This window comes from Podarcis filfolensis (assembly GCF_964270895.1).
Source record: "Podarcis filfolensis genome assembly, chromosome: 2".
NCBI classification, from domain to species: domain Eukaryota; kingdom Metazoa; phylum Chordata; class Lepidosauria; order Squamata; family Lacertidae; genus Podarcis; species Podarcis filfolensis.
This window is the reverse complement of record NC_139605.1, coordinates 83,770,644-83,794,364: the sequence shown is the minus strand read 5'-3', so window position 1 is coordinate 83,794,364 and position 23,721 is coordinate 83,770,644. Positions and strand designations below refer to the sequence as shown.

Here is a 23,721-nt window from a genome sequence, read left to right as displayed (position 1 = left end):
TAAATGGTGATAAAGTTTACTGGGCTTTTTTATGACACTGCTTCATGAGCTGATGACATTTTTATGGACTAATAAACCCCCTAGATAATTCTGGCTGTTGATGCATCAGAGAACACTGGGGCTTCTTGGACTAATGAATTTTCTTTCGCCAGACACTTGTGTTAGCTAGAGAGCATCATATAGAAATGCAATTCTTCACTCTACACTGAGGTTCTGTAGTCCTGCCATCCAGTCAAAGAAAAACCCAATCACCATCCTGCTTTGCAATCATCTTCCAACTGGACTGGAGCTACATCACGCAGTACAGAGAACAGATTTTTGACTTGCAGAAGATGACTTTGGAACTAGCTTTTTTCCAAACAGTTTTTGTAACACAGCATTCTAGAACTACAGAACCAGAAAGGACATTGGAGGTTACCTAAAGCAACTCTCTGCTCATTACAGGTTTTTTGATGCAGGATGCAACTATAACATCGCTGACCATGGTCGTCCAGACGCTACTTAAATATCTCCAACAAAGGAGAGCCCACCCCAAAGGAGACCAGTGTATTCCACAATTAAACAATTCATACTGTTAGGTTTCTCCTGATGTGTAACCAAAATCAGCTTCCCTGGAGATGACATATCACACTTCAGCAGAGCTTCCAATGTGTGTTACATAAGCAAGATAAAATGCACCAATAAAATATAACAGCAGCATGTTAAAAGAAAAATACATTAAAATGCCTGGGAAAATAAAAACACATTTTATGTGACAACAAAAAGATAACAATATGTGTGCCAGGTGGGTCTCTGAAAAGGGAATTCCACAAATGGAGTGCCACCAGTGCTTTGTTTTTTTCTTCAGGGGTACCTCTTGGTTTTTGATTTAAAAGTGTGACACTTACTGTATCAACTGGTGTCATTATCGGCAAGGTCATAATAGGACTTAGCCATTAGGGAGCAAGACGGAACACCTGGACTGAGTTCCAGCACTCTTTCCAAATACAAGCAACACACACACACACACACACACACACACACACACAACACAACACAAATCATTAATTTGTAGGGCTGTCCTAGGCACGCATTTATGTAACACTCAAACCTATTATGGCCAGAGGTCCACCACCAATCGTAATTGGGCACTGATCAACATGATGCAGACATATCAGAACATAATGAATGCAATTGAGCTAGTCCAAAGGTAGCAAAAAAATCCTTCCTTTCCACCCTGGCATTGAAAACTCCCGATTAAGGCTTCCTTGTATGGGGAAGTACATCCTGGCTGAATTAAATTAATGATTTGTTGGTGGGTAACAAATGCCCTTCAGCTGCAAATGTTTGGTACTGTAGGGTTTTTTCCCCCTTTTTAAAAAGTGTGGGGTGGGAGGGTACAAAAAGAAAGAATAAGAAAGAGAATTCTCCCATGCAGAACAGTGTTACAGGGTCAATGGAGAGAAACCCTCCTGCCTGAATACCCAATCTGGGGAGGACTCAGAGCCTGGCAGGAACAGCTAAGGTCTGGGTGTCTGTGTTGTCACACTGGCAGCCAGGTTACCATGGCTCATCCACTGTGCATCCACACCCCGGGGGGTGCCTCTCTCCCCCATTCAATGGGACTCAGCTCTTCCAGCATTGAGAAGGACAGTTGATTTGCAGAAGAAAAGAGAGCCCTTAGTGGGGCTGTCATGTCATCACCCCAGGGTTCACAATGGATTGTGGGTGCAAAGCATAATAGAGCTGGCTGCTTATGTCTGCACGGCACTGGACAGTTCTCATGGCTCAGAGGTCCCTCCACAGAAGCCACACATAAAAAGAACTTCCTTCTTGGGACTACACAAATGGTGGCAATCCAAATATAACTCAGGGCTCATCCACGCTTCCCCTTGTGCCGTGGCTAGAAAACATGGGTCCATGCAGTTTTCCGCTTGACTCACACTTTCTAGGCATGGGTCTGAGCAGTTTTCCCTTCGCCCCACACTTTTCCAAGGGAAAACCCACTCTTTAGCAATAGATCATAACAAATGGAAATGTGAGGGAAACCTGAATTGTCATTTGCTTCAACTGAGTGCTAAAGAGTGGTTTTTCCAGGGGGGAAGCAGTGGGACAAGAGGAAGTGTGGAAAAGCCTTCAAATAATGTGTTATATAGAGAGTGGGTTTCCCTTTCTTACCATAGGGTGCTACTTATGCTGTGAAGTGCCTGAGATCTTCAGATGAAGGGCAGGATGCAAATTGAATTAATAAAATATAAAATACCTGCCTCCTATAGCACCCACCTTTTTGGTTAAGTGTTGTGAACTTCCTTGTATGGAAGTTCCACCTTGTCCTCTGGTTCTTCAGTTGTCTCCCTCACCATCACTTCACAGTTTCACAGAATAGTGAATAGTCTAAAATGTCTACCTCTATCTGTTGATGATTAAGAAAGTGTGATTCAATATAGACTAGACACTGTGTTGAAAGACCAGTGTTCACATATGGAGCTTAAATCCAGCTCAGCCAGGGACTCCTTGTGAGGCCTTGGGCATATCATTATCTCTCAGCCTCACTTTCACATCTGTAAAATGGGAATGATTTACTACTCAGGGACATTGTGTGCAGAAGCACAACATAGGGATTACACATTTAAAGAGAGATATAGAATCATAGAATCATAGAGTTGGAAGAGACCACAAGGGCCATCGAGTCCAACCCCCTGCCAAGCAGGAAACACCATCAGAGCACTCCTGACATATGGTTGTCAAGCCTCTGCTTAAAGCCCTCCAAAGAAGGAGACTCCACCACACTCCTTGGCAGCAAATTCCACTGTCGAACAGCTCTTACTGTCAGGAAGTTCTTCCTAATGTTTAGGTGGAATCTTCTTTCTTGTAGTTTGGATCCATTGCTCCGTGTCCGCTTCTCTGGAGCAGCAGAAAACAACCTTTCTCCCTCCTCTATGTGACATCCTTTTATATATTTGAACATGGCTATCATATCACCCCTTAACCTCCTCTTCTCCAGGCTAAACATGCCCAGCTCCCTTAGCCGTTCCTCATAAGGCATCGTTTCCAGGCCTTTGACCATTTTGGTTGCCCTCCTCTGGACACGTTCCAGTTTGTCAGTGTCCTTCTTGAACTGTGGTGCCCAGAACTGGACACAGTACTCCAGGTGAGGTCTGACCAGAGCAGAATACAGTGGCACTATTACTTCCCTTGATCTAGATGCTATACTCCTATTGATGCAGCCCAGAATATAAATGGATAGTGATGATAAAGCATTCTAAATCATTTCTAGCTGATGTCAACTAGGGTTTTCATATATCCCAGAGAAGAAAGGATAAACTTCATATATTAAAAACCACTTAAATATATGGAAGATTTAAATGACTGATTACCTATCAGGGAAGGCAGCCTTTACATGCCCTCAGGGTACTAAAACAAAATGTTTAGCTTAATTTAAAACTTGCTAGCCTTATTTCTGTCAACTGTTCTGTTACTTCTATGACTGTGCTATATAGCCCATAATAAACCAATGATTTGATTCAAAACCGGCATGAGAATTACAAATTCATCCAATTTGAAAATAGAATTCATATATGCTACCCTAAAACTATACATCTCACATATAGGAGTCTTACTTGCAATTCTGCCTTTCTCCTGCTGCTCCTCCTGGCTGAGCCCCATGTTCACCTGAGATGCTGGATTTCATACAGCCTTGAGAGGGTCAGTGTTTGAAAGTCTGAGCTTCTTGGTGGTAGCGGGAGAGAGAAAGAGAGAGAGAGAGCATGGTTTGGGCCCTTATCTCCCTCAATGCATCTAGCCATCCACCCCCTCCTCCTCTTCCCAGGGAAAGAAAATTTAAATAAAAGCTCAATTTCTTTAGAAAGCATGTCTGGCTATGGGAAGGGTCCCTGTATCCACGCAGCTTTTCCGTCCTCCTCATCCCATCTGCGTAATCTCACTTCTGGGCCTGAATTCATTCAGATGTTGTGAGGGATTAGCTGACCTTTCTTTCTTTCTGTGCTGGGTAAGCTTGTGATGTTAAAGCTTCCCAAAAAATTAAACTCTCAGGAGAATGGCTCAGCCGCTGAGAAGCCTGGAAGCCTGTTCGTTTTGTGCCGGCAGTTTTCCCCCCATTGTCCGCTCCAGGGGCACTAACAGCCATTCATTCATACAAGTTGTATTGTCCACTTCTTCTGGAAAACATACAGTTCCACCTACCACCCCTCTACGCTTTTGTATATAATGAGCAAAACTCCTCGTGACAGACACAGCGTGCTGGGATTGTAAAACAAACAATTCCAACCATGCTGGTTGTTAGCAGTTTTTTGGGAAATGTTTGAAATTCTGAAGGGTAGGAAGTTAAATGCGTTTGTCCAAGACTACCTCTGAGATGGGAAAAGCAATGCCCATCCACTTTCAAGCAGAGATGGTCTTGTGCCATGTAGCCTGCACACAGAAACTATTCATTTACAACAGTGCAAAAGTGGGTTTCCAACATTTCTGCCAGGAATGAGGGGTTTTATTTCCACTTTCCACTTGGAGAAATGTGTTTGTTTATTCACAGCATTTGCAACCTGCCTTTCACCAATTGGTCCCAGGACAGGAATACAAGAATAAAGAAAAAACACCCCACAATGCAAATTAAACAATAACCATATGTATTATAGCCATATACAGAATCAAAACATTCTTAAATACACAAGATCAACTAGCAGCAGGCAACAAATAACTTCCTACAGTCACTGCATTTCTCATTCCCTCCCAAAGCACAGCTTTGTGAAAATAATGTTTTGGCATATCTAAAATTAGCCATGGTGGATATTTTCCAACACACAAATATCTGCAAGTGAGTATCCCCCTCCCCATTATCTTCCTAACATGGAGGGGGAAACATGTCACATTTCCTGCCTTAAGAAATGCACACATCCATCCATATGCATTAGTACAGCAACGGGCATACTTCAAGCCTGAGAGACCTACTTTGTTTTTTCCTAGGATGACAAGGGCTACCATCTGGGGCCAAAGAATTAAGGAACAAGTCACCTCTGACTGCACCTTAGTCCAGGAATTTGTTTTCAGCATCAGAACTGAGGTCACATTCCTTTCATACAAAAATCTATTCCTAGTTTCCTCTCACACTCCTTTGTTTCAGCAGCCTAATTTGGAAACAAAGTTTCTGCTGTTGTTAAAACAATTGATGATCAACCCTATCTTTGAGATCTACCAGTAGACCGTAATCTACCTTTTGGCCATTGCTGCAATTTTTTTGTATTCAAATCTAATGTGAGAGAATAGAGTAAATTCTGGATTGCCAAACACAGACAGAGGATTTTAATATGGGCCAGCGTCTACCACAGGGGTGGAATCCTTTGGCCCTCCATATGTTGTTGAACTACAACTTCCATCAGCCCCAGCAAGTACAGTGGTACCTCAGGTTAAGAACTTAATTCGTTCCGGAGGTCCATTCTTAACCTGAAACTGTTCTTAACCTGAAGCACCACTTTAACTAATGGGGCCTTCTGCTGCCGCCGCACCATCAGAGCACGATTTCTGTTCTCATCCTGAAGCAAAGTTCTTAACCCAAGGTAATATTTCTGGGTTAGTGGAGTCTGTAACCTGAAGCGTATGTAACCTGAAGCAAATGTAACCCGAGGTACCACTGTATGGCCAATGGCTAGGATGGTGGGAGAAGAAGAGTAACATGTGGAGGGCTGAGGGTTCTCTATCCATCACCTATCCGAGAAATTTCCAATATGCTGAACATTCAGGTATAATGTTCATTGTTCATATGTTGCATTGATACCTAAAGAAAATCTAAAAGTTTAGGTGGTAAACCATAGAACATACCTTGGCTAGAGGCCCATGGCTTGTCTAGAGCAAGATAAGCCATGAACCCAGGTTTAGACCTAATACTATACCAGACAATGCCTTTGGTATATACTGTACCAAACAATTCTGTATTATGTTCACTTAACCAGGCCATCTTGCTATCCCTACAGAGTAAATGGGGGTGGGGGAGTGTATGCCCTGGATAGAGAATCAGAGATTATCAACCCTTTGCTTGATCTGTAGCAGCTGATGTTTCAGTAGTGTTGGAAATAATATTTGACTCGAGTTTCATCCAAACTGCACCCAATGGTTTGTGGCTTCTTTCCACAGAAACTTTCTTCATGGGTGAATTGGTGGAATCTTGTGCCACCAAACTCTGTTGCCAACATATACTTGGATCCCAAGATAAGTGAATGAAAAGAAGTTCGCAGATGGAAAGTTTCCCATCCCCTCCTCCTCCATTGTAGCTGCCTGCACCCCCTGCAAAGTCTTTTCAGAGTCCCTACTGAATACTATAGGATGAGGTACACAGGATTGTGCACAGGGCAGGAAACTTTCCTTTTGCAAACTCCTTTTGCAAAGTTATTATTAATCATAGCCCTTAGGCAAAGTATACTGCTACCTGAAAGTTCAACTGAGCTGTCTCGACTTTATATGTGAAATTTAGATGAAATTTAAACACCTGCATTTCCTTCCCTACCCCACCCCCATGAGTATGAGAGTAATCTGGTATTTTAATCTTGAATTTTGAAGTGGCTCCCATTGCAATGTTTTACTTACAATTGCATGAGCTTTGTTTCCTTGTGCCAGTTTTGAAATTCATTGTTTTGTGAACATTCATGACAAGATCCATATTTCATACATCTTCCAAAGCTGAAGAATTCAGTACACCCATGGGTTTTCACCTGTTTCTGTCAGAGTAAACATGGCTTTGCCGTTGAACTTTTTCTCCCTTGCTGTACACATTTCTCAACTGCATTGCGGCTGCTATTTCTTCTATGCTTACATCCAGTGCATGCTGCGGAGTTAAATTGCTCTTACAGTAATCTGGATCTTACATCTGTCTGACCTTATGCTATGTGCTGCGATTTCAAATAAGTAATTCAGACAGCTCCCAAAAGTTGTGCCAACAGTTTTAAAATCCATCATACGCCGGTCTATGTTTTGCCCTCCATTCAGAGTGTAGTGTATATCCAGCATTAAATCAAAGCAAATATGTTGTCGCAAAACCTAAAGCATTTCATTTTCTTTTGCATGACTGCAGCTACAATTCTTTCAGCCCTGCTAAAACTATTGAACCAGTCCTTGAGGTGCTGTATTGAAACAAGCCTTATTTTCTTTTGAGGAGCTTGCAGCGCATGAATGTTTCAACTTTAACATTTAGCAGGAAAAAAACATTTTTGTGTGTGTGCTTCCCTGCAGTTATTTTTTACTATAGATTTCCGTCCTCCAGCATTAATGTGCCTTACATTTTCCAGACTTGGTATAGCACCCAAGGATTAGAACCCTGAAGCTGGATATTGTGCAGGTTTCGGAAGCTCAGTTCACACTGCAAGCCTTGCTCGCTTCTTGTACTGTTTCCAGCACTTTAATAGGACAGTATATGCCTAATTGGTCACCTCTGCAATTATACACTAAACAAGTAGTTATTAGAGCTGTTTTAAGGGATGCACATCCTCTCTCACATTCAGACACACTGCTCTAGCATGAAGGAAACCATCTACCAGTGCTAAACTGACAACCGCTCTGCTACTCAGTTGAAGGTCACGGCCCTCGGAAAGCCATTGGCTTCTGGCACAAAGGAAGCTATTTAGAAAGAACCCTTACATACATTTTTGGACCCAGTTTAGCTCTTATTATTAATACCTCAGCATGTCAGTCAATGTGAAGGTATCTGTTGATGTGTAATTGTTTGGAAAACTTGTTTTAAAGCTTGATCACAAAAATATGAGTCAGAAGAGAAAGCCCTTGTTTCCTTCTGTTGTGGTAATGAATTATTTACAATTCCTTGCATACTGTAGCTATCTTGGTTGGACCAAACCTGACCAGATGCTTCCTCACCTATTGCACTACAGTCGTACCTTGGATCCCAAATGCCTTGGGAGTCGAATGTTCTGGCTCCCGAACAATTGAAAACCGGAAGCAGGAGCTTCCTGCAGCCAATCCGTAGCCGCGTTTTGGTTCTTGAACGTTTCAGAACTCGAATGGACTTCCAGAACGGTTTCTGTTCGACTTCCGAGGTACGACTGTATATTCTTATTGAAGAATGGTCTGAATACACCTGAGAGGCAGATGAGTTCATACTTACTGGTTTATTGTGAACACACTTTTCAGGGCTGTATCCCTCCTCCAAACCAGCACACAGAGAGTGGCAGACCTTGGGGTGTCAAATTTCAGTGGCACCTCTGCAACACTGAAATTCACCATCACCACTCCCGCATCCCATTCTACATAATAGTTGTGGAGCCCCCTATGGCACCCCCAAGGCTCCACATCCAGGGCAACCAAACCAGTCATGCTCCCCTAAATCCGCCTCAGCACACAGAGAAAATAAACCATGACCTCTGCCTTCATGTTTGTCTGATACAGAGATTGCAGCTTTATTTGCTCTAACAAACCATGATTAGTAAGCCAAGAACAAACCTTGGTTGCAGGTCCTGGAGTGTTAGAGGCAAAACAAACCATGATCCCAGTGATTTCAGTTCCACTGTAATTATCTGTACCACCTGACAAGTTTGCCTGATGCTAAATATAAATTTAAAAAAATAATGTTGCAAATTCTATTCAAGTTAATTGACTAAAGCTTCACTAGATTAACTAATTGGTCCCAAGTTTAATTACTGAGGCTGCAAAGTTAAGGCAATCTTGTTTGTATTTGGGATTGTTTTAATAAGTTTAATATTGAATGAAAAAGAAATATAAAATACTATGTTTCATTTTAATAATGAGTGGTAGTTTTTTTTATTAACTCGTGATTCCTTCAATAACTCATAAAGACAACCAATACTGAGGGTCTAGAAATATGTCAATATATTTACATTTAATTTAACTGAATGATAGACTGGTTAAAGATAGTTGATTAAGCAACTACAATATTTAATCAGATTAAATCCAATTTTTGTCAAATATTTTGGTTTCCTTTTTTTGGATGTGCAGATGCTGGGTTGCCCTTGACTTATGACTATCCAAATGCCAACATTTCGGAAATGTGGCAAGGAACAACTGTGACTTACGATTTCATAGCCTAAGATTTTGATGCATCAAGATTTGGGGGTGGGAGTTAGGGAGAGAATAGGGGTGGCATTTACCCAACACTGAGCCTTCTCATGTTTCACTCAAATTAATTCTGAAGGGAACTCCTCACATTCCTGACCAGAACAATTGCTGAAATATTAGCTAAGCTACAAAAACAAACAAACAAAACCCCATTCGGGTCTATTTTATTTGTCCTCTTTTGTTCAGCTTGCTCCAGCGTGAAAGTTGCTATTTAAATTTCAGCAAAGGGCTGGGTATCTGTTCCAAAGCATCACCCTGAGAGCTTTTCAGCAGAATGTTTGCACAGTTCAATTCATTTCAAAATGCTCAGCAGAGCCTTCCCCCCCACACCACCTCACCACCCGCCCCACTCTAGCCAAACTCACACCCGCAAACCTCTGCTCTCAGATCCAATGATGTAAAGTATAGGGCCTGGGATACTGATCCACAAAGCTCTTATGTGCAAACACAAGCCACTGTTTGTATTTGACTTCACACAGTCAGGACTCGATTGTGCAAAGTGCAAAGCCTGCTGCCAACCCGCTTTCAATATCTACACATCCATCCTCAAGCTTGCCAGAAATGCTTCTAAACTCCTCCCCACTTTTCCTTTGAAGCGAAGCAATTTTTTTTCCGTGATGCAATCTCAAACATTAGCCAGAACTGACTCTACTATCCTTAAGGAGGAAAGGGAGAGTAAATAACCTGATGGCAAACGAAAGAGGGAGGCTGTAACCGCCAACAAAAGAGGGAGGCAAAAACTCTGCAGCTGTTCTGTGGGTTCTAAATGTCTAAGGATGCTTTTTGGGGTGGACCTGAAGCCACTGCTCTTCCCAAAGGTCTGGGATTCTAGTATTGGGAGGCCCCAGGCGTGATACACAACAAGTTTTAAGGAAACGGCACAACTTATTGTGGGAAACTCACACTATTTTAAAGGCAGCTTCTTTTCATGTGCACAGGCACCATAGAATAGCCCCACTATTGTGTAAGCACAGCATTCACTTAGAATTCAGCAGCAGTTACAAGAGACTGCCAGATACAAAGTCAGTGCAAACCCTATGAAATAGCACCATGCAGATTTGGGATGTAGTTAAATGCAACATAAATATGCAAATGAATTCTGATAGATAGTACTTTTGCACTCCAATGGCATTTACGCTACACTTCAAAGGTAAAAGTAAAGGGACCCCTGACCATTAGGTCCAGTCGCGGACGACTCTGGGGTTGCAGCGCTCATCTCGCTTTATTGGCCGAGGGAGCCGGCATACAGCTTCCGGGTCATGTGGCCAGCATGACTAAGCCGCTTCTGGCGAACCAGAGCAGCGCACGGAAATGTCATTTACCTTCCCGCCAGAGCGGTACCTATTTATCTACTTGCACTTTGATGTGCTTTCAAACTGCTAGGTTGGCAGGAGCAGGGACCGAGCAATGGGAGCTCACTCTGTCATGGGGATTCGAACCACCAACCTTCTGATCGGCACATCAGCACCACCCATGTCCCACTCTACCCTTTATATACTTCCCCTATTTTACACCCACTGGGAGGGAGAGAGAGAGTATGAGAATGAATGCATTGGATGAAGTGGATGATACTAATTCATAAGAGTTTATACTATAATAAAATGTATGACAGTATTTAAAATAGCACAAGACTCTGTGTTGCTTTTGCAGCAATACAACTACTCCTCTGGAAATTCTCAGTGATAACTTTTGATTTGTCCTCAATGTTCATATAAAAATTAACTCGAGACTGCCAGTAATTTAGGGCAGGAAACTTGCTCTGTGTTCAAAGAACTAGGCGGATGCTCAGCAGAATAATCATGATAGCTACAGTAATATTTTTTCCTTTCATCTTAGAAAAAGTTCTTATAATATTTCCTGTCTTGATCATCATCTCTGATTAAACACTAAGCGCTCACTGCAGAATGTGCTGGCTTTGGCTCCTAGGAATTCCTTCTTCTTCTGGAGCTCACTCACTGTGGACCAAACCACATATGACGTTAATAACATGGTTTGTCTTTGAGTGCAAGCTTTTTCTTTCATAAACTTCCAGTGTAGTGAGCCTGATCTGGATTGGAACCCTGGCGCTGTCACTCTCTCTCTCCCTCTCTCTCCCTCTCTCTCTCTCTCTCTCTCTCTCTCTGTCTTTAACCTTCTGTTCCTTCCTGAAGTCCCAGCTTGGATCAGGGTCCTCATGCCTGCAATTTTCCTTGGGGGAGAAGCTTCTACTGTACATGAAAGAAGGCTGTTCTGACAATCTGCAAAAGGAAAAGCTTGCACCAGAAAGGGCAAAGGGCATTCTAAAATTTAGCAAAGCAATAACTGCCACAAGACTGGTACGGCAGTGACTGGTTTACTGGATTTTGGAATGCCCCTTGCCCTTCCAGGCAGCGTTTCAAGCTTATTTCTGCAATGTCCTTTGAAGCAAAACATTTTTTATTTCATGATGCAATCTCAAACATTATACAGAACTGACACTACTATCTATTATCCTACAGTGGGAAACTGAGAGGAAACAACCGATGGATATAACAAAAAACAGAAGAGGCCAAAAGCTGTTTGGCAGGGGTAGTCAATGTGGTGCTCTCCAGATGTTGTTGGACTACAACTCTCATCACCCCTGGTCATTGGTCATCCTGGCTAGGCATGATGGGAGTCGGAGTCCACAATGACCACCTCTGCTCTTTGGATACGGTGAGAAGCAACTTTGCTCTTAGCAAGGGACTGCTGCTAGGCTTGGCAAGCCCCAAGAATGATGCACAAGGTTGACCAAACTACCCATATATTTTATAGGAAAATTATCCCATGAGTAAAAAAGCAGTTGGAGGGGTATGTAGGGAAGATTTAAAGTGGGACAGGGAACTTGCAGGCCTCCAGATGCTATTGGACTTTGACTTCCATCAGCTGCAACCAGCATGGCCAATGATTAGGGATCCCTATCCATGCATTAAAAGGTTTCGTTCTTGGCCATCTGCTGACATAAAACTTCTGGGGATTTAACCTGGGAACATATGCATGCAAAGCAGAAGCTCTACCACTTACCGGTAGTCACTGACCTTTCCCCAGAATAAACGTGCATAAGACTGAGTTGCAAGCCTTCATTCAATCCCCAGTGCAACGGAAATTCTTTTGACTGAATAAAATAATGCCATGATCCATACAGTCATTAGCTATACCTGAAATAACAAAGGTTGTTTTTCCCTGTAGATGAGGGTATGGCTTTTCATTGGAAGCAATAGGTGGAATGATACCTAATTGGAATAAAGTTTGTTTCATGCAGAAGGAAAGGGCGAGTGTTGTTTGCTATATGACCAAGGGAAACAAAAGCTTATGTTCTAACTGTGTATGCTTTCTGTTGAACTATGGCAACCAAAGGTATAATGCTGAATACACTTATTTATAAAGACATTTCCACTGAAATCAATAGAGCTTGTTCTCTAGAGCTTGACAGAATCAAAGCATAAAAGAGCTCGTCTTGACAACATTGTTTTGTGTTTTGTTTATATTTTGTTTTCCCTCGTGGCCACAAATGCAATTCATTGGAAACAAGTGCAAAGTGTTGGGGCAAAACATGTTAATTTCATGAATACACTCATGGGGCCTGGAATGGAGGTGACTGTCCAGGAATGAGAACTTGGGGTCAGAGTAGATAGTTCAATGAAGATGTCCACCCAGTGCATGGTAGCCAAGAAAAAGGCAAATTGCATGCTAGGGATCATTAGGAAAGGAACTGAAAATAAAAGTTCCAGTATCATAATGCCATTATACAAATCTTTTGTGTGACCACATTTGGAATACTCTATTCTGGTCACCTCACCTCAAAAAAGACATTATACATCTGGAAAACAGAAAAGGGGGGCAACCCAAATGCTCAAGTGGATGGTGCAACTCCCCTGTGAAGAAAGGTTACAACATTTGGGACTTTTTAGTTTAGAGAAAAGGAGAGTGAAAGGGCATGGAGAAAGGGGATTGAGAAGTTTTCTCCCTCTCTCACAAGACTAGAACTCATGGACATGCAATGAAGCTGAGTGTTGGATCATTCAAGATGGATAAAGAAAGTATTCCTTAACACGATGCACTATTAAACTATGGAACTCACTCCCACAGGAGTGGGATGGCTTTAAAGAGGGTTAGACAAATTCATGGTGGAGAGGGCTACTGAAGCTGAAACTCCAGCGGATGCAGAATGCCGCGGCAAGGCTCCTTATGGGGTCCTTGCCGTGGGATCACATTCATCCAGTGCTTTACCAGCAGCACTGGCTCCCGGTGGAGTACAGGGTCACGTTTAAGGTGCTGGTTTTGACCTTTAAAGCCCTATGCGGCCTAGGACCCTCGTACCTATGGGACCGCCTCTCCTGGTATGCCCCGTGGAGGACCTTAAGGTCCATAAATAACAACACTTTGGAAGTCCCAAGCCCCAAGGAGGTTAGATTGGCTTCAACCAGGCCCAGGGCCTTTTCAGCTCTGGCCCCAGCCTGATGGAATGCCCTACCACAGGAGATGAGGGCCCTGTGGGATTTGACATCTTTCCACACGGCCTGCAAGACGGAGCTGTTCCGCCTGGCCTTTGGGCTAGACTCTGTCTAACCCACCCTCTCATTTATTTATTTTTGATGGAACCCCTTATATGGGATTTGTATATAAATTTTCCCTTGGCTCTTTTTGCTGGCCCATGTAGGACCAGCATGGATAATTGGCCCGGGTGAATATTTGACGTTTTCTCCCCTTAAGGCTTTGATCTATAGGCTACCACTAAAACGAGGCTGCATTTTAAGTGCTTTGGTTGCATTTTCATGGACTCTGGCAAATACAATTAACAAAATCAAACATAAAAAAAATTCAAATAATAAAAATGGTTGCTGATCTCACATCAGCATCAGGCTCTCTTGCTATGGAGTTTAGCAAACACCATTACTTGCCTAGAGACAGTAATACCCACACACAATATTTATTAATATAGAATACTTTTAAAGCATCAAATAGCACTTCAACAAGTTTGTTCTGAATCCTAGGAGGATACAGATAATCATGAAAACCAGTATACTTGTTACAGGGACTAACGACAGATATTAAAGCCAAAGGGGGAAAATGGCTTTGGCCTTCTTCAGTCACTGAGATGTGAATAATCCCAAATGTAAACATGAATTACCGTTGTTTTTAAATGCCACCCTGATCTAAGTCAAATCTGGATGTGAGATAAGTGTGTTAGTTCAGTTATCAGCTCCTAGATCTGCACCATGCTCATTGCAAAAAAAAATGCAGATGTTTTCATGAAGTTTAAAATGAATGAAATGAGAGAATGGCATTGTTTACATTTAAAAAATAATAATGTGGTGGGCATATTAGGAAATAACCCCTCTACATTGTCTCACTGCAAGGGTGCCAAGGCTGACTGGGCTGGAAGGCAGTGCTATTGCTTGCATCTCCCACTTTCCCAAAAGTGTTAATGAGAATCCCAGCAGTGCCCCTCCTGCAGCTGCTACAGACTAAAGGAGATAAATTACAGCTCTAGAGTGTTTGCACATTTTAAGGGTACTTAAGGACTTCCCACAAGGGACTGAAAATGCCCTTTCCCACCAAGACCATATCACTAATAACGTGACCCTGTTAGCCCCTCAGATGCTGGTGCTCTAAGCACTGGGGGAAGCAAAACCTTTGAGATATCACAGGATAAGCAGAGCACAAAATTAAAGTAACTTAAACAAAAGCTGTATCTCCCCCCCCCAAAAAAATAGGGTTCTCAAATGTGAAAACAAACTGCAGTCTTCACAAGGCAGTAAAGGCGATAAAGTCTGTACACAACCTGCATGCTGAAAATTATTATTAGATCTCTCTGTAGCAACCAGTTCCCAAGATTCTGTCATATCCCAGTATTGACAAACTGGAGGATGTCCCAAGAACTCCCTTGCCAGACAGATTTGCCTGGCACCATTTTTATTAGCTTTTCAGCATTAGTTGAAAACTTTTTTATTTGCCCAGGATTTTTAAATTGGTGTTGTATATTTTTTTATGCTAAACTTTTAACTGCTGCTGCAGTTCATTATTCTCAGTAGTCTAGGGCATTTACTGTGTTTTCTGTTCAACTCTCTGAGCTCCAGTGCCAAAGAGTTGCAAAGATATGTTCAGACAGATCATTATGAGTTATTCCAAATCATAATGAATTAAAGTTAAATGATTTTTTAAAAAGAGCCAGAACAAATTGTCTTCATAAATCCCTTCTGTGATCAATCAGATGACTATCCCGAAAAAAAAATCTTTTATTTATTTTGTACAGTACTTGCACACTCAGGAGCATTAAACCTTAAATAACCTTGTGTTGCATGTATCTTCTGGGCCTCAAAGCTCTGATAGCTCAGGGAAATGCTCAATATGTGCGTTTTGTTTCATTACCATCAAGTGATCTCATAGGTAGAACTAATACAACGTAGTACCAAGGGGCTGGTTTTCACAACCCTGACTTGCTGTGGTTTTAAATTACAGATGCTTATTGCCTCTGGCTGTGACCGCTGAATTAGTTTTCCTAAACTTGAGCCCAACCGCAGACTTGAGAAGCACTGCAAGCATTTGCCTTGCAAGTAAGTATTTTAAGTGTTTTCAGCAATAAAACACCCAAGTAGGACATTCTTCATCAGGAGTGGATTAAAACATCAGCAAACTTTGCATCTCATTCTGGAAAACAAGTTTCTCCGCCCCTTGGAAATATTCTTCAAGAGACCTCCCCAGCCTGAACTCTGTAGGAACAATTTTTTGTCTGCATGCATGAGACACAGATGGGAAGTTTATGAAGATTGCATGGAGCTCCATGTGTGTTGCTTTAGATTATATAGATAGTGCTACTATATAATCCCATTTATGGGTTTTTTGCAATGGAGAACAAAATTAGTAAATTTTCATTGGCCTACACACATATATTCCAGATGATACCTTTTAAGTATACAGTGGTACCTCGGGTTAAGTACTTAATTCATTCCGGAGGTCCGTTCTTAACCTGAAACTGTTCTTAACCTGAAGCACCACTTTCGCTAATGGGGCCTCCTGCTGCTGCCATGCCGCCGGAGCACGATTTCTGTTCTCATCCTGAAGCAAAGTTCTTAACCCAAGGTAATATTTCTGGGTTAGCGTATGTAACCCGAGGTACCACTGTACATCATTTGTACCTCAAAGCTGCAGCTGAATTTAAAATCTTGTTATTTCACCAAGGGACATAATAACTTCACAGCTATGCCCTTCTCTTTTAGACTTTTTCTAGAGCAAATTTGTACTTGAGAACACTGAACAGAAAAACCAAGTTTTCCACTCCAGAATTTTAGCAATAGCTGGAAATAGTATACTGCTGTGCATTCATTCTCTTTACACACACATACACACACCCCAAACAGTAATAGTAAGATGGAGTGTAATGTCTGCAGCAGGGGTGGGGAATCTCAGATCAGGGGGCCCAAATGTCCATGATGGAATGTAATCTTGGGCTGAAAAAGGCTCCCTACCCCTTCAGGTTCTGAACCCAAGCGGGTTGTGAAACATCTCAGTAGAAAGAACGCAATGTGTCTGTCGTTTAATTCAATAAATCATTAAGTTTGTTGTACTAGCCAAAGGCATTACAATTTGCCAGGCTGCAAACCATAATAGAAAACATTCACCAATAATATAAACAAACATCAATAATATGAAGGAAGAGAAACTGGTAATACTATCAGCTAGCTCAGACCTGGCTCAGCTTCAGATTCAACTTCCAAGTCTCCAGAACAATTTATAGCAATGCTGAATTGTTTAATTTGATTCACAACACAAACCAAAGGCTATGTAATATTAGCAAAACAAGACAAGTATGTTCTCAAAGGCAAATTGAACCATACTCCACTACAAGAACTCAACCAAAATGTGGGAGCTGATGTCTCTCAACAGGAACAAAAAATCCAACAAACAATCTTTCAAGAGCCCATGCATGTCTGTATTTAACATTGTTGTGACATATTCAGCTGTATCCGTTTTCTAAAGGAATAAATCTCAATGAGCCAAACAACAGCCATATGGTGACAATATTTTGTTTTGTTAACAATCCTGGTGTTCAACAGCAAGACAAAGACATGAGAAATATCTTTAAAATAACATCTGAGTACCATTTAATAGAATGGAACTGCACTTGTGCAGCAATATTATTCTGCAATATTATTCAATTGCAAATCTTTCAAAGGCCAAAGAAAACAGCACTCACTGCCCATTAAACAACATGATCCAATAGTGACAAATGAGTCATACACAGAGGGTGGGAAAGCCCTATACTTTCTCCTGCATTGACTTATACAGGAAATAAAGGCACTGGAATTCATGGGTGAGCAGCCATTTAAAGGACTCAGCACATAAGCGTCACACAAAACACTACCAGACCATTCTACATTCTAAATCTTATATCAATAATCCAAAAAATGAGTGAACAAAGGTACAAGATCTACTGCAGAAGCCACAAAGAGAAAACTCGTTCAAATTGTGTCCAAAAGAAAGATTAAATCTTTAAAGTTCCTTTTGTAGTAGATCTTGTACCTTGTTCTCTCAATTTTTGTATTATTAATATAAGATTTAGAACGTAGAATAGTTGGGTAGTGTTTTGTGTGCCGCTTATGTGCTGCTTACTTCATACTGGTCTACTACGAGAATTGGCAGCATAGGTTCATTTCTTCAGTTAAAGGACTCAAGCAGACAAGTTAAGATTTATTGAAAAGGGAAAGAGGGGAAATTCAGATTAGAACCACAAAGCTTGGGAAGAGAGGGTTAACTCTGTCTTTCTTTTCCATTTCCCCATCCGAATTGATATGGTGAGGTACAAAGAGAAGTTCTGGGAGCAATTCAAAATGGCATGGGGGAAGAGTGTTAGCCCTCCTGCACAATCCTGCAACCCAGAGCCTAACTCTTCCTCCTTGTTTTTGTATTATCCAACTACTTTTTCAGTATTACAGAAGCAAGGATTTAATCAATGCTGCACAGAACCTTGCTATAGTGTGACTAAAACCTAGAGGAGCGAACAGAGTAATCGGAAATGTTCTGCAATAACACCCACAATCCCTTGGAGTCATTCTTGTGGTTTAAGAAACTCAAAGGGGTGAATGACAAGTGGACAAGAGTAAAAAAAAAATGTCTCAAAGTGGCCTGTATGAAACACAGTACGATTCCAAAATAGAAACACTGAATGTACTCTTGTTACTTACGGAAAATCATTTAATAAAAACATTTTTTAAAAAAATGATAGAAACTTGTTTGGTCCTTCCACAGCATGACAAATTGGGAAGGGAAGTGTTTGAGCAGGGCACAAAGCAACGACAAATCGAAAAGAAAGGGACTGTATGAGTTGGGGTCATGGCTGATGCACGGGCAATGACTGAACTGTTCCATCTGTGAACTTTTTATAATTGCTTAAGGCTCCTTTGTAGGTTGAGTTTTTTGGGGGGGTTTAAGGATACAATCACACATTTAACAAAGAAATGATTCCTTTACCATTCTCTTAAGTTATGTGAGAGCCTGCGGAAAACAAAATCCAGAAACAAGAAAAAGCTTCTCCAACACAATTTTTTTAAAATCAAAAACCCTCAGAAAATTTAAAATGCTCTCTATCCAAATTACAGTTTCTCCCTTTTTGAATAAATAGTGGCTCTCCTTTTAAAGATAGCTGACACACATACACATATTAGGAGGGGTTCTAGCTCTGTATTTATGCATAAACAGCAGTTTGTGCTAGATGGGCTATAACCTGCCCCCCAACTCTAATGTTTCTCGTGTTTCCCAGGAATAAATGATAGTTGTTTTACAGGTACGGTAATTGCAGCTCAAATACTGCATAATTCTGTCATCAATATGTGAATGAAAAGTGTTGAAATATAGTTACTAGTTCCAAATAGATACTAGTTCCAAATAGTTACTAGTTCCAAATAGTTATAAATATTCTTAATGGTACTCTGTTTATATAGTTATTGTTACTAAAACTGATACAGTATTCCTTAGAGCAGGTCCCTAACTTTGCTTTCTCAGAAGGTGTCACTTTCTCAGAGAAGCTTGTTACCAGGTTAGTGTGTTTCAGCTCTAACTCCTATGCATGGGGAATGCAGGGTACAAGTTTTAAAGCTTCAACCTGAAGTTTAGTTACATGTAAACTTACTGAAGATTTTGGAAGCAAGTTTTATTTCCGGGGAGAGGGCTTCCATGCAAACCTTTCTTGGCAACCTGAGTTGCTTCCCTTTTCCAACAGTAATCCTAAACAAAATGCATTAACACCAGTCAAAGTTTGCTTTCAAATTCACCTGCTTAGCAATGAGACTGAGAAAGAAATAAAGTTGAGTTTTAAAAAGTGTTTCATTTCCCCAAAAACATTTTGACCATTTTTAAGTGATGTTTTATCACCTTATCAATTTCCCCCAGCAACAGCACACACCTGACACAACAAGTAAGATAATCCGATACACCCCAATCATCTCTCTATCCAGGGATCGCTTGAGGCCAGTCAACCTCCCTCTCAGTCTCTCCGGCTGCACCCCTCCCTCTGTGCTTTTCTGGCTACAGCAAAAGAGGACCGAATATTGTGCCTGCCTAGGCCCGCCCATCACAGATCAAAGAAATCGGACTGGAAGGAGCAGATAGTACCTCTTTTTTGAATTAGCAGAGTCCCACAGCAACACCTGGCCCCTGTGACCAGGCAGCGGCACAGAAGGAGGAAAGGCTCAGCTCAAAATCTAGGCAGTACAAGAGTTCAGCAGGCTGCACAAACTCGACCTTGGGTTGGATTCCGAAGCAGTGCACCACTGCTGGGACTTCCACCAAACCAGTAGAGCTCCCTAATCTTTTACTCTCCCTAAACTCTAACTCTGTCCCCCTTCTCAAAGTTGCTTTGGGGAGACAGTGCGAGAGAGTCCCTCCTGCCACTTTGCTCTGTGCTTTCTATACTGGCCCCGACCCACAGGAATCTGGTGGAAACAAGCTTGCAAGCACATCTTTTCTAAGGGAAAGACCCACTCTGGTCTGACCTGGCCTGCTTCTTTAGGGGAGACATCGTGGCTGGGTGAGGTGAGGGGGCCAGCCGGGGTCACGCAAGATAAACCTACCGTTTGCCCTGCCTTTCCTCCACCAGTTTGTTCCTCGGCATACCAAGACTATGTTGAAGAAGGGGACCCATTAACTTTGGAAATTAATTTCCTGCCAGGCTTATTTTAACTAGCCGAAATACTTGGACTGACGCCGAGTGAGCTGAGGAAACCAAGTACACGGGATGAACTGCGTTGTGAGAAAGATTGCCTTCTCGCAGCTTTGCCAGAATCACCTTATATCCCTGACCTCATCCCCACATGCTCCTCCATGGATCACAGGAATAGCAAAGCAAAGAGCATCACTGGGCAACTGCCGAGGTGCCTTCTCTTCAATCCAATCGCCCCTAAAAAAACAAACCTGGGATTAAGGGTGGGGGAGAAAGCGAAACACTCCAAGGGTTCAGGACTTCAGCTTGTTTTTGCACAAGACTGCTGCACTACTAACAACTGTCTTGAGGGTTAGAAATTCAGCAAGTCAAGTTTTCCTCCACACTGGGAAAAGCTTCGTCAATGTATTTTTGTCTCTTGTGTTTTACAGGCACACAGGACATTGGGGGAAAGAGTGGGAAGGAGAGGAGGAAGCAGCCTTAAAATGGTGTGTGGCTTTACTTGAACCAGGGTTTAGCCACCTATTAAGAAATACAGGAGAGAGCCGAAATGCCTTTCATGCTGAGCATGTTTGACTTCCCAGCCAGGTCACAAATCGCTCACCCATTATAGTAAGGGTATTAATCTGCCTGCAAGGACAGCAGAAGGTTCAGTCCCGGAATCTGGTTTTAATACTAAGGCTCAGAATCAGGCCAGAGACTTGCAACTCATAGCTAAAACAAACTGTTCTGTTTGCAGACAACATGTAAGCGATATCGCCAATAAACAAACTAACATAGCAGAGTGCCTCTGAGCATGTACGAAGCCTCCAGTGCATAAACCCAGACATATCCCACCTATCTGAGATGGGTCAGGCAATTATTGCAGTGTGGGTGGGAGGGAATTGACTGCATTTATTGCGAGACACATCACTGTATATTTTGGCGACTAGCAGCGCCCCCCCCCCCGCCCCCACAGATGTGAGCAGACTCCACTGAACAGGCTTGCAGCATTTGTCCTCCCACAGCCCCTCATATGGAAGGAATCCCAAGAGCCATCTAGTCCAACCCCCTGCAATGCAGGAATCTCAACTTGGTGTAGCCTCCATTCATGGCCATAGCCAGGGGGAAGCTGCTCTTGCCTAAATCAAGTAAATAAATAAAAAATACGCAACTAAAATTACAAAATTGTAGAAAGATTGTGACAGATTTTTCTAACACCTGGGGTAATTAAAAACAACTTTAAACTCTGAATCTGCTAGACAGATCAAAACAGATGAGGAGGAGGACAGGTGCATGTCCTGCCTCGCCCCCCCCAACATAAATCCATGCCCCATCCAATATGAAACCCTACCAGTTCCTGCTTAGCTTTTGCAAACGTTCTCGCAGTTTTCTCGCTGCGCCACTCCGAGGAGCCCCTTTCACACCTGGCTCTCTGCCTGCGCACCTGTGAAGAAGCTGCAGCCCCGCAATTACCAGAACCCTCCAAGTGTCCCTATTTACCCAAGGACAGCCCCAGATTTACAGAAGCCATTCCGGTTTCTGATTCGATCCCGGAATGCCCTGCTTTTTCCCCTTAGGACGTCTCTACATCCGAGAAATTTGGAGGGTACATGGCTATTAGGATGGGTCCCTATTCTCATAGGGAGAAACTGTTGGAAGGTCATACAGGGGGTCCCTCCTCACTCACCGACGCACTCGTTGGCTTCTCGGGCGGTGGCCCTCTGCCAGGGCCGGTCGTAGTGGAAGGGCTTGCAGCGGTCGCACTCGGGCCCGGCCGTGTTGTGCTTGCAGTCGCACACGAGGTTGTCGTCGCGGTCGCGCACGCAGCGGGAGGCGTGCCCGTTGCACTTGCAGCGCCCGCCCACCTGCAGGTCGGAGACGGCGTAGTAGTAGGAGTCTCGGGCCAGCTCCGAGTCGTCCTCGTTCTCGTCGCCGAAGGTGTGCAGGCGGCTGAAGACCACCTTGATGTCGGTGGCCGTGACCCAGTCCTGCAGCACGGGCGAGTTGTCGAAGTCGTGCGCCGAGGGCCGCCCGTCGAGGGTGCTGAAGGCGATGAGGCCTCCGGCCAGGGGCCTCATGTCGGTGTGCGAGTCGGTGCAGATGGCCTCCTGCTCGTTCTGCTTGGTGATGGCGGCGCGGCTGGGCCGGTTGTACATCTTGCGGCACTGCGTCGAGTAGAACTGGAAGGGCACCCACGTCTTGCCGAAGTCCATGGACTTGGCGATGGCCATGGACTCCGGGCGAGGCGAGCAGAACTGGAGGCTCACGTACGTCACCTCGAACTTCTTGCCCAGCGCCAGCGTCAGCGTCACGTTGAGCGGGTGCTGCACGTAGCTCTCCGACTGCCAGCACGTCAGGTTGTGAGGGTTGTTGAGGTCCGTGAGGTAAGCGGCCGGGCGCGCGCGCTTGGGGTCGGCCGCGTCGCACAAGTGGCAAGTGCGGCTGCGCTCGTCGCCCTTCTCGGCCAGGACGCAGTAGCGCGCCTGGGGGCGGCCGCACGTGCTCGACACCTTCACCTCCTTGCCGAAGGCGGCGTTGACGAAGTCCGGGATGCAGCGACGCGGGTGCCCGTTCTCGTCGTAGCAAGGGTCCGGCTGAGGAGCCGTCTGCACGGCGAACATGCTCAGGCCGCCGCCACCTCCGCCGTAGCCGCCGCCGCCGCCGCCGCGCACGCCCTCCGCCAGGCAAGCGGCTACGGCGGCCAGAGCCACCAGCGCCTCCCAGCCCGCCGGAGACATCCCGGGTCGCCGCGGGAGGGCGCGCGGAGGGGGAAGAAAGGGCGGGAAAGCGAACCTGCAGCGGGGAAAGTGGAGAGAGAGAGACAGAGAGAGCGCGTCAGCGTCACAGGTGCTGCCACTGAGGTTGAATTAAGTCTGGCGCTTGCTTGGGCTGGCCAATGAACAAGTTTGGGCGGAAGAGCAGGAGCGGTCAGTGGGCGCCTATCAAGCTGACCCAGCGCCTGCCGGAGGATGAAGTGACGGTCGGAGTGGGAAGCGGTGGGTGTGGCAGGGCGCGCGCGCGGGGAGGAACCTGCGAGGCAGAGCGCGCGAGCCGCTGACCCACTTTTGACGGACAAGCAGCACCGCCCGCCTCTTAACGCGGAGGGAGATTCCCGCTCAGGTTAAGCGGGGCTGAGTCAGCCGGGTTGAGGCCGTTTCTCTCGCTCTCCTATCAAGTCCCAACTTTCATCCTTGGAACCTGCGAAGTATTCATAAAGGCGCTCAAAAGAGCCTTCAGCGTTTTTCCTGTGTTTTTCTAGGCGCTAGACCAGCGTTTCCCAAAGGTGAGTTCTCCAGCCGTTTTTGGACTACAACTCCCATCATCCCTAGCTAACAGGCCCAGTGGTCAGGGATGATGGGAATTGTAGTCCGAAAAAAACAGCTGGCGCTAGCGAAAAGTGGCACGTGGCACACTATCTAAAGTGTCGACTCGAGAGTAAGGCCCGTTGAGCTGTGCTTAAGCGGGAGAGAAGGTGAAGAAGTCTCTGCTGCATGAGCCAAGTGTCACTGAAGACA

At 43.9% G+C, this 23,721-nt stretch overlaps 1 protein-coding gene across 6 annotated transcripts in view; it reads right to left on the bottom strand.

Annotated features, from left to right (window-relative positions):
* The window catches only part of NTN1 (netrin 1), a 135,449-nt gene that overhangs the window by 91,683 nt on the left and 20,045 nt on the right, over positions 1-23,721 (bottom strand). For all 6 annotated transcript variants that reach the window (XR_014544236.1, XR_014544237.1, XR_014544238.1 and 3 more), the window contains exon 2: positions 21,894-22,999. Coding sequence is in view for 1 of the 6 variants with exons in the window: in XM_083597729.1 (XP_083453855.1) it covers positions 21,894-22,944 (1,051 nt within the window). In the remaining 5 variants the exon portion in view is untranslated. The remainder of the gene's footprint in view (positions 1-21,893; positions 23,000-23,721) is intronic.